General features: G+C 45.0%; 1 protein-coding gene across 1 annotated transcript in view; it reads right to left on the bottom strand.

The window, feature by feature from the left end:
- Window positions 1-10,543, bottom strand: part of TUBGCP5 (tubulin, gamma complex associated protein 5) — a 69,042-nt gene extending 58,499 nt beyond the window's left edge. Inside the window, exon 1 of the mRNA XM_009882116.1 lies at window positions 10,426-10,543. Within this exon, the coding sequence (XP_009880418.1) occupies window positions 10,426-10,543 (118 nt within the window). The remainder of the gene's footprint in view (window positions 1-10,425) is intronic.
- Window positions 10,544-11,147: the final 604 nt, after the last annotated feature.

Below are 11,147 nucleotides of genomic sequence, written 5' to 3' on the forward strand. Positions count from 1 at the left end.
CGGAGGCAAAGCTGCGTCGCCTCGGGTAGGGGCGGCGCGGCGCGGTCAGGACACACCACCACCACCGTCACCATCTTGCCGCCTCGGGGGGGCTGTGCTGCTCTCTCTGGGGACTGCAGCGGGGTGGGTGGAGGGGACGTTGTATTTAAGAGAGAGGTTTGGTCAAAGGTGTCCTCTGGGGAGGGATCAACCTCGGAGCCCTTTCGACGTGAAACCATGACCTTGTGCACAGCATGGGTGTTCTTCCAAAAAAACCCACCAAAACCCCACAACAAAACCCAACCAAAAACCACCAAACCTGTGTCAAAATTTAAAAATCCCCCCAAAGGCAACTCTTGGCAAGGAACTGGAGAGCTTGGAAGGTGTTGCTGTGAGAGCATCGCCTGTCCTGAGCGCCGAAGCACGTTGTGCTCTGCCATATCGCTACTGAAATGCAGACAAGGGGCTTCTGCGAAGTTGGCCGCTGAGGTCCGGGTGGGCCTGGATGGGACGGAGGGTTCCTGTCGTCGGTGGGAGGGCTCTGCTGTCCTGCTGCCGGCCGGGTGGCTCTGTGGGGCTGATGGTGCTTTGGGGAGGGGGGCACTGGCTGAGGGAAGGGGAAGCGTGGCCGACCCCGCCATCATTTGGAGCAGCGGGGTAAGCAGTGGCGTGTGGGGGGAGCCTAAGCGTTTGTGGTTTCAAAGTGTTTCAAAGATGTCTGTGGCAGAAATCTTAGCTTTTCTAAAGAAAGCTGTAATTCTTTTTAAAGTAGGATTGGTTTTTTTTGTTTTTTTTTTAATATATTGGTGTAGTTAGGTGGTGATACTGATGCGAGATACAGGTGACTAACATGTTTCTTGGGGACAGGCGCAGAGGTGATTGTAACTGGCAGGCGAACACTCGGTGTTTCCCTTTTGTTTTCTCAGCCAGATGAGAGAATCACTTTTCTTCCCTGGCTTCCGGGCTGACACATTGTGCCGTGCACAGGGTCCTCCTGGTCACATCCCTTCCGAACAATAACATCCTCTCAGCTGGCAACTGCTGGACAAAGGCAAATGTTTCCTGATGAGGCTGAGACAAATTAATCGCCAAGTTCCCAAATAAAAGCTTGTATTTAAAAATAAAAGAAAAACTTAACTTTCATTTTGGATTTTAAAATGACGTTTTCCTGTAGACATCCTACTACTTGTATGAGAAGGGTGTGCATGTGTGTGTGTATGTGCGAGTACCTTTTTTTCTTTATTTCTTAATTTGGGGATAGAAGGTTCAATTGTAGTTTAGGCATGCAGTAGTGGAACTTCTTAGAGGCTTCTTTTGAGTCCATTACAGTCTGGCAGCGTTTAAACGGCCCCACGTGCGTACAAAGGGTTATAGGGATGTTTAACTGCAGTCCTCAAATACAAACTGAGAACATGAACTGCAAATTGAGGATAATCCAGGATAAGGGAGAAAGCTATATTTATATAAAGTACTGGAAATAAAGTCACTTCAAAGACGTTACGTTATCTTGGAGGAAACATTTGACTTTGATTGTCGTTTTCATGCTCTGAATATCATGCTGTGAAACATGTTGGTGAGTTAGGATGAACCTTCATTTATTTTAGCTCTTTTTCTTCCTTGACCCTCCCACCTAAGAATACATTGGCAGAAGAAGCAGGTTTCTTTCATTATCCGACAGGAAAATGTAGTCATAAAAATGTTTTTGAGTACATCTATTCATTTCACGGTAGCGTGCTTCATACAGTTCTGCATCCTTTGGTTTCTGCTTAAACTAAAAATTACAGGGGCTCGTTTTGTGCTCGAACAGCCTTTCATATTACCTAAGGGATGTTTCTGTATTCTCTCACAGGCACCAGGAGAGCAAAATTTGTCTCTGGATGTAATTTAATAATGGTATTTTTATAGATGGACAATGCCTGTATTAAAACCTTGATGACCTGTTTTGGGTAACCTAATTTGGAAAGCTTTTCTGGGAATGCACCCAGCCTGGCTTGTACTGACAGGTTTGAGAAGAAAATAAGATTTTCTTGCATGCCAAAAGACGATATGGTACTTATTTTCTTATGTGGGATGAGAGATTAAAATCCAGTATAGCGTGTTGATTTGTTTTTAGCAGGTTGCAGTCACAGATTTGTACGCTACAATTGTTATGCATTTGCTTCACCTCGACAGGGAATCTCACCGTGCTGTTTCAGGCGGTAAATGTCTTTCATGAGAATTTTTTAGAAATCCACGCTTAGCTTGACTTATGCCAGTTCATCACGATGAAGAAAGAAGTGTTGCCATCTAGCTTAACTGGATGCTTATAGCTGGGAAGAAGTCCACTAATTGAAAATTGTTTAGTATTTTCTGAAGCAGTTTCCTTGTTTGACGTAGATGCATTTTCTGTATCAAGAATTATTTCTGTCAGGGGAAGTTGTTCACTAACAGAATTGCTCTTTATTAGTGATTAACTCTTTTTTTTTTTTCCTCACCCTAAGTTGTTTTGTTTTTTTATACTGTGAAAAGGGCTCTTTTTGGCAAAGTGTACAAAATAAAGCAAGCACAATTCCTGGTTTGCATTCAGGTCGCCTGAGTTCATTAGAAGACTCTGAAAAAATCTACGGGGAATATCAAAAACTGAAAAAGGAGTAAGTAGTGTCTTTGAGCAGGACGCACAAGAGCATCTCAGACTGGATGACAGTTGCTTAATGGCTGATGTTGTGATGTGTGCGCTTCAGTCACTAGAAGGCTTTCTAAAATTCCCCTGCCTGAGGAGGACAGCTCAGGCTCACCAACAAATGCATCCCATTTTTCTCTTGAAGGTGTTTTGCTGGTGTCGGAAGGCATCGTTCAGGATGCTCACAGCATATGCCTGTTGGCCTTGTAAGAAAAAAATAGGTACTGTCAAATGTCAGTGTTGGTACTTACCTGAAAAGGCAGAAACGGGTCTGATTAGGACGACGAGTGCAGAGGGAGTTTCATGGGTGGAGGTCTTTGGAAGTAGAACCTGCTGAAAGCAGGACGCCCGGGGTTAAACTGCGTCTTGAGAGCAACTGGGCATTTATGGCTCGGTCACCAGCTTTTTTCCTGTTACCGGGCTCAACTGGGATTTTGAACTGAAGTCCCAGTTCTACAGAATGATGTAGAAAACCCAACCGTAACTGCATCTTTTAGAGCAGAGGATGGCATGATGACCAAGGGAACAATAAACACTTTTTATAGCTGAGCTGGACTTGGCAGGCTTAGCATCAGAGAGCAGGACTGAGCCACGGAGTTTCAGTAGTTCAGACTGAGATTTGGGAAAAACAACCTACTTGCGCTGCATTACATGTAATGAATTAACAACTTTAATATATTAAAAAGTCATAGTGGGAAATGGGAACGCAACTGAGAAATGCTCACAGGACTTATTTCTATCATCTGTTCTTACTTAACTTTTGGTGATCATGTGTTTGCCTTAAGGGAGGTAGAAACTAAAGCACTATAATTGTACATAAAAGGCCATGATATTTCCACGCTGGAATTGTTAATTGCTGTCTTGCAACATTCTATCTGTATTTAAATTGTTGCTTTTGGTGAGACAACTGTAGCAACCTACTTGTGAGAAATGTTTAAAGTCCAGGGTCAAGAAATACTTAGCCCCTGCATTGCTTGCACTGCCTAGAACGTTACTGGTGGAGTCCTTGCAGATACCCATGGTATGTACTCGCATACTTCAGATGCGACAGAACTAGCTTAGTAACTCTCCCAGTTGTAGTATCCTCCGAGAAGTGTTAAACGGTCATGAAGTTACTTATTTAACAACTCCAGTATTGCACAGGTCATTTTAGTCACCCCACCCCACCCCATCAACCTGTGCATCAAGAAGAGCTCTGAGTTTCTACATTAAGTTCTCAATATCCCCACTTTCTGTGAGCCCGATGATAAAAAAAAAAAAAAAAGTACAGAATTTCTGGAGTTGTTATGGTAATGCCATGAAACAGCATTTCAGTGGAGAACTGAGCTCCTGAAAGACTGTGAGCACCAAGAAGTCTGACGGCATGTCCTGTTCCTTTCTTGAACACGAAGAGCTGCCTCTGAGAGTCTTTGTTTGTATCTGGAGTACTGGGACTGTAAGAACGGTGCGTGTTGCTCCTCAGAATCACCCTGCGATCCGTGCAGCACTGGGACTATCTTAGATGGGTTTTGGCCATTCCTGTTTAACTTGATATGACACCTACTGCCATGGAGAAGAATATGGGAAAAAGATGATTGTCAAAGCAAATCTTGCAGTAATAGATGTTTCCAGTGCCCCGCAGGCTGTGTGTCTGTGAGGAAGGGGATGTGGTCTGCATTGTCCTTCTCTTGACTGCGATTTAAAGAGGTGAATGTTAAATCCAAACTTGTTAAGGAGGTGGTTTTTGGTGACTGAGGGACCTGTTGCTTGTTGCTGAGGTGTACCTTTGGCAGTTTCAGCACTGGGCAAACAGCTGAAAGCTGATTAACATTTTAGTGCTTACAGTCTGTCCGGGTATTGAGTCCCGAGGAATTCTTGCTTCCAGCACTGAGGCATTAAGCTCTGCTGCTGACCCACAGCACCTGCAGCGCCATTTCTTGGTGCTGGTAAATGGGAATCGGGTCTCCCCCCAGCGCTTCCAAATTTGTCACCCTCTTTCCAGTCCTCCAAGCTTTGCCAAACTGCAGCTGTACATAGGCTGAAACTTTTCATCTTGGCCTCAAAGGACAAGTCTCTTTGGGGAGCTTCAGTCAACACAGTGCATGTTCTTTTGAACCCAGGGTTGGGAGGTGGTGGTCTTCTGCCTATGTTCAAATACTCTCAAAGATGTTTCTTGGAAATCATTTGTCACTTCAGTGCTTTGGGACAGGGACTCCAATTCGGGTAGGGGAAACGACCTCTGTGTAGAGGACACCCTCCGTGTTTTCTTTTTACCTCTGCCTTCTATTCTGATTTGGCCAAATATATTAATGTTTGTAAAAAACAGATAGCATGTGCTCAGTAAAAGTGGTTTTGGTATGTGTGTGTATCTCTGTTTTATACTGAATAAAATCTGCCTTGGTTTTACCTTCAGTGAGCGTGCTCAAACCTCGTTCTTTCCCATAGAAAAGCTCAGTGTGGTACAAAACATACGTCAGTGGGAATCAAAGCCATGTAACTACAGCTGGGGCTGTGGCACTGGGGCTGGGCTGGGAGGAGTCTGCCATACCTGCGCTCCCACTGATGCCTTCTCCTGCTGGTAGTCCCAAGGAAGACTCCGGAATCCAGCGTTCAGCCTTCCAGTGCTTAATAATGGAAAGGACTATAGGTGAGAGGGAGAAGACATTGATGATGGATGGGGTAAACACAAGGGGGCAGGAGAAAAGGCTTTGGAGTTGTAGAGAGCGGGATTTGTTGGGCAAAGGGCTTGGGTGCAAGAGGGACGAGGGGCTGGGATTTGATGAGGAGGGGCAGCTGGAAGCTGTGACTGATTTAATTGGAAAAGGGAGCTAGGAGCAGGTGGGAGGGAAGGAAAGGGCATGGAGACAGAACGCTGGGAGGAGAAGTAGGGGCCAAGAGCTGGGCTGCAGTGAGGCATTGGGGATTGCCCCAAGAGCATTGTTTGGAGGCGATGGAGGGGGAGAGCTCAGGGGGAGGGAGAGCAGGGTGAGGCTGAATCCAGATTGTAGAGGGAAAACTGGTAGCTCTTCAAAGCCAGGCCTTCCCACTCCTCTGTTCGAATGGCTGTGCAGACAACAGGTGGTGGACCAGCCCCTCTGGTGGAGCGCTGGTCCACAGGGCAATGGCGACTTGGCAACCGCTGTCCCTTTCTCAGCCCATACAAACAATTTCTCCTGCAAACCAGACTCCTCTTTTCCCCTCTGCATAAGGAATTTATTAACTGTCCCACTGCTCTCCTAGCAGCGTCGGGGTGGGAGGCACGGGAAGAAGTGTTCTCCTGCAAAACTAAAGTTGAAAAGCTTCGGGTTGTAAAAATAGAGTCTTTCTGTGCCTTCCCATACTAACAAACTCGGCTTGTGAGTACCAGCGATGATGTGAGAGCTGTTCCATCTGTCTGCCTTTGCCTGAAGTGCAATTGGGAGCACCTTTGCTGTCCCTCCTGCAGTGGGCATTACCACCAGCCACCAGAACAGAGGGGTCTGGAGGAGGTCCTTGCCTGTGTCCTTGGTTCAAGCGACAGATGTTTGCACACTGGATTTAAAAGTGCCAGTTCCGGCAGTGACTCACGTGTGTATCACTGACATCTATTGTTTTCAGTATGAGCTTTTCAAAAAATGCCAGGAAACCTCTCGTGTGAGCACACTGTTCCAGATACGTTCAGTATCTGCTGCAAAGTCAAGTGCTGAAGGAAATCTGCTGCCTCCCCTTTCATGCTCCTTGATGGTCATCTATCACAAGGTGGTTGTTTTTTCTCCTCTACAGCACTTGATCAATGCACAAGGTTAGACCCATCTGGGGCAGGAATGGCTCATGCAACGCGTCTGGCACCTTGAGCGTTGCCTGGTCTGCAGCAGAAGTTAGAAAGCGTACAGGAATCCAGTAGGAGACTGCAGGAGGAGGAGAAAGGATGGGGGCAGTGTCTGATGGTTGAAGTATTCAAAAGCTCTCAGAGGAACTGGACTCGGTCCCTGGCGCCAGGCTATCTGTGAGATGTTAGACAAATAAGTCAGCTCTTCTGAAGAGGCCAAGTCGGTATCAGGCTGCCAGAAGCTGAGTGACACATTTGGTATGCCGGAGCTGGCGGTGCTGAAGTGCTGTAGCAGCAGTCAGCGCGCGGGTGTGCCTGCTCAGGGCACATCGGTGGCTCACGGGGTGGCTCCGAACCCCCGAGCGAGCCAGTTGTGAAAAGGGCAAACGTATGGCGGCATTAACATGTTCTTTCTCCTAGTTGCTCAAGGGGATGAATTCACATTTTTAATAGATACAGAGAAACATCAAATGAGATAAAAGCCTTCTGTCTCAGAGAGGACCAAGCCGTGTGGTTTATTTAGCCTCAAAGTCAAGGTTGAAAGAGGACAGCGGTGCACAGCAACATGAGCAGCAGTGTGGGAGAGAGGTAATCAAGCTATGGACAATACTGGCATAAGAACAGATTTTTGTACATGAGCAATGAATCACTTCAGCCTGGAAGTTGGACGGTGGTTGTGGTTTTTGTTGTTTGTTTTTTTTTTTTTTTTTTTTTTTTTTTTTTTTTTTTTTATCCATGAGAACAGCGTGGCAGGAAGGGAGGGAAAAAAGACAACTCATTTAAAAAGACAGCTCCATTAATTTAGAAATAGAAAGGAATTGATATGGTAGACAACCATGTTATGGTAAGATATGAAGCTGTGTGGTCCAGGAGCCCTGTGATCCCTGAAAAATTCTGTACAGGGTGCTGTAGTCTCCTGAAAATCAGTTGTAATGCACAAGAAGACCCAAGTCCTAGTTTAAAGATGCTTTGTACATTTTGTTTGTGCTCTGTGTAAAGGAGGCAACGCTGACCTTCACGGAACAGTTGGTTCTGGAGTACTCCGCAATAGGTTAATGTCTCATAACATTTCCTAGGAGGAAATCTGGTAATGTCGTCTTTGCCAGGATTCGAATAAAACCCATTAGAGCTGTACCATAAATCAAGAAGAGAACAAACCCCACACCAGTAACTCAGTAATTTTTGCCCCCCCCCCCTTTTTTTTTTTTTTTTTGAGAAGACAGGAGCTGAGGGGGGAAGGAAAGGCAGCATGTGTTCCTGTAAGCAAAAGCTGCATGGTTGTTCGCTTGCAGTGGGCAGAAATCCCAGCTGGGTAGGCAAGTGTGGGGCCATACAGCCCGAGCACTACCCGAGCTGTGGACGAGTGGTTTTAATGTTTTGCCATAGATCTGTGAAGTTATTACCACCTTGTTTATTTAGGCATGGGTACGAAACAGTACTGGTTTCAGGTGGGCTCTGGATAGCATTTAAAGTGCAGCAAAGGTGCAAGTGCATTTGCTAAAATAACGAGAAAGGGCTGTAGGAGACCAGCTCTAGTACAGCAGAGGCCTCTCTGGTGGAAGTTTTGGAAACCTTTCCTTGGTTTTTCACAGTCACTTCAGCTGCAGCTTGAGAAGGGATGACTTGGGTAAATTGTCGTGTTCCCCGCTTTTTTTTCTAAACCGAGTTTAAGTACAATTAGTGATACCTAAATGGATTCAATGACAAGAGGAAGGGGCATGTGTCACCTGCCCCAAGCTGTTCTTAAAATCATTAAGGATGGAGACTTTGTCCTCCAGTGGTCATGTACTCCAATATGTCAGTACATCCACTGTTAAAAAGCGCTCTCTACCATCTGTTTGAATCATTGATTTAGTTCAAGCCTGTTACTTCTCTTACTGGATGCAGAAAACAGCCCGCTGCCATTTCTCTGTGCTAGCTTGGTCTTACCATTAGCATGTAATTATATGATTCTTTTTTATACAACACCACCACCACATAAAAAAAACCCTCTAGTCAGCTTTCAAGCCTTCAAGCTTTCAAGTTTCCAATTCAGGTCTCAATTTTACAATTCTTGTTTTGATAAAGCACTTCATTCATCCTTTCACACTGAGCAACTTCCACACTCCGCCTGACTCAAGCCCCAGAACTATTCCTAGTTCTGCCTTAATGCCACCAGATCAGATCACCAGATAAATACTCTAGTCATTTATATAACCTCAAATTCTTGCACGAAGAGATGCTTTTGCGTGCCTGAAACTTGGTCTTGGCTGTTCACAAAGGTTTTTAAGTCTAAGATGTGGGAACTGATAGAAAGTAGCACCCAGCCGCGAGCTGCTGCCTTCTGATCGAGTGAGTGAGTGCTGCAAATACTCTGCAGCAAATGAGGAGTCGCTTTCGTATGAATTCCAGTTTGTGCCTTAAATTGTAAATTGGAAACCTTATCTTCCTATTGGTTCTCAGTAAATTCTTAGTAAAATATTTGTGTGTGCTGGCTCTTCTAAGAACTTACAATTAAAGCAGTTACATTCAGATTGGACGTACCTACCTGATATTTCTTAAACTTTGTTCCTTAATGGAAAAGGAGTTAAAATCTTGACAGGTGATATAGGTTATGTGTAGCTGCCTTGATTCTTCTGCACTGGAAAACAGCCACCCTGCTGCTTCTAGCTCTCCACTGTAGGTTAACGTGTTGCTTGTAAACTGGTGATGCTAACCTTGAAGGTGACAGCTAGTCAGCAGTTTTAACTCGGGTTATTTCTAAACTGACTTTCAGGTTACTTGGAGCTGTCGATGCGTATCCGGTCATGCCTGTACCTACAGCTCCACACATTCCTGCCAGGAGGAATTCCAGTTCCGAGACACTGAGCTCCCCAGGGCTGGCCCTGGAGCACTCCTCAGTGGGTGGAAGCAGATAGTGAAACCCCTTTACTGGCTACAGAGAAGGTGGGTGATGCCCCATCCTCATGGCAAAAATCCCACCCTTCTGAAGAGTTAGGCTGTGCCTTTAATAAAGCTTATTTTAAAAAACATTAGTAATGCATGGGAACGGAAGGTCCAAGGATAAAGGGGAGAGAAGCGTCTTGTGATCTGTTATAGAACAGCTAGAATAGTTTTGAGGTAAACATGTAATTAATATAACTTTTTCATCTTCTAACGATGCTTTGATCTGGGGAATGCAGAAGCAGTATAGGGCCCTACAGAATAATTCCCAAGACTTATTTCTGAATGTCTGCAGGGTTTCATCACTGCTCTGCCTGTGAAATTCCAACATTGAGTGGTTTTAAATCAGTAAAGGTAAAACCTATCTAGGGAACGTGACAGTTACTCCTTAAACTAAATCAGCTCTAGTACTAGAAGCATCTAACTGTCAGCGATAATTTGAATACCTGCAATAGGATAAATGCAATTAACACAGAATACCTGCAATAGCATAAATGCAATTAATACAGAGCAAAGTTTACATCCTTTGCACAGTCAGGTTTTGGAATAACTGCCAAAAGGTAAAATTAGGTTGATTGATGTAACCAAGTGCTTTCATACATGCATAGTATTACTGTCCAGATAAAGTGTGAACTTCGACAAGAAAAATAATGCATATCAATCTTTGCAAATTTTCTTGGATAAAGGCCCAGGATGGACCACCTCCCTTTTTAGAAGCTTTTTTTTCTTTCTCTTACTCCTGCCTCTGCCCCACATGGCTATGGCATCTTTGTTGAAGCATGCAGCTATTGATAGCTTCTAGTAACCTGAGGGTAGTTTTGTTTACATTTGATCGTATTCCCTTCTCCTTCCTTTCTAAATACCAATCGCCAGGGTCAATCATGTTTTGTCCTGTTTAATTTTGCTGTAGGGTTTTACCAACGTGGGCATCACTCACGCCTGAGACTTTCTCCCACGGTCCATTAGACAAAACCGCACACCCCTGAGCTCCTCTCCCTTTCCCTGCCTTCAACTGCTCAACGCCGCTGCTTCTCTGGGGTCTAAACCCAAATTCCTACTGTTGGCCGAAAAGCCCTACCCACAGATCCATACAGCTGAAATCCCACTCGTCGGATAACGCAGCTGTGTTTCTCAAGGTGTGGGTTGGGAGGGACCCGGGTGGGAGCAGGCGGCTGGAGGTCCGTGACCACATCCATTCCCGCAGCAGCTGGTCCAGTGCCCAAAGGGAGGCTGCCTCCGGCACAGCGGAGCGCACCAGGAAAGCTCTGCCTCCCAGCGAGCGCAACTCCCATTTGCCATTTCAAATCCCAGCATCGCCACACAAGAAAAACTCACTGGTATAATTAGGACAGATGCGATTTTCTGTAGCGGATGACTAGCGCAGAGTGAGAGGTGAGCTGTGACTCAGCGTGAAGAAGAGCGCTCGCTCCTCTTTTTAGTATAAAGACTTAAAGCACTGCCGGAAAGATGAGGTTGGAGTTTCTAGAGAAAGACAGGCACATTTCAGTACTGCAGTTGGTGTTGAAAATGTCACACCATAACCCAAGTTTCTGTCTACAGCTGGGGCCTGTGTTTAATTACTCAGCCTTTCTAGAATAAAGGATGTTTTCAAGATAGCTCTATTCTTACCTCAGGTTATACTTCCCTTTTTCAGATTATATGTAATCTTTTGGTATTTAAATACTATTTCTTGTCCCATAACAAGAAAGCAGACTTGGTTTTGTTTAAGATTTTTAATAGAGTTGAATGTGATAATTTTATTCCGTTGATCAGATGGCTCAGAACATGTAGTGTACTTAG

Source organism: Charadrius vociferus, unplaced genomic scaffold, assembly GCF_000708025.1.
Source record: "Charadrius vociferus isolate BGI_N301 unplaced genomic scaffold, ASM70802v2 scaffold273, whole genome shotgun sequence".
In the NCBI taxonomy this organism is placed as follows: domain Eukaryota; kingdom Metazoa; phylum Chordata; class Aves; order Charadriiformes; family Charadriidae; genus Charadrius; species Charadrius vociferus.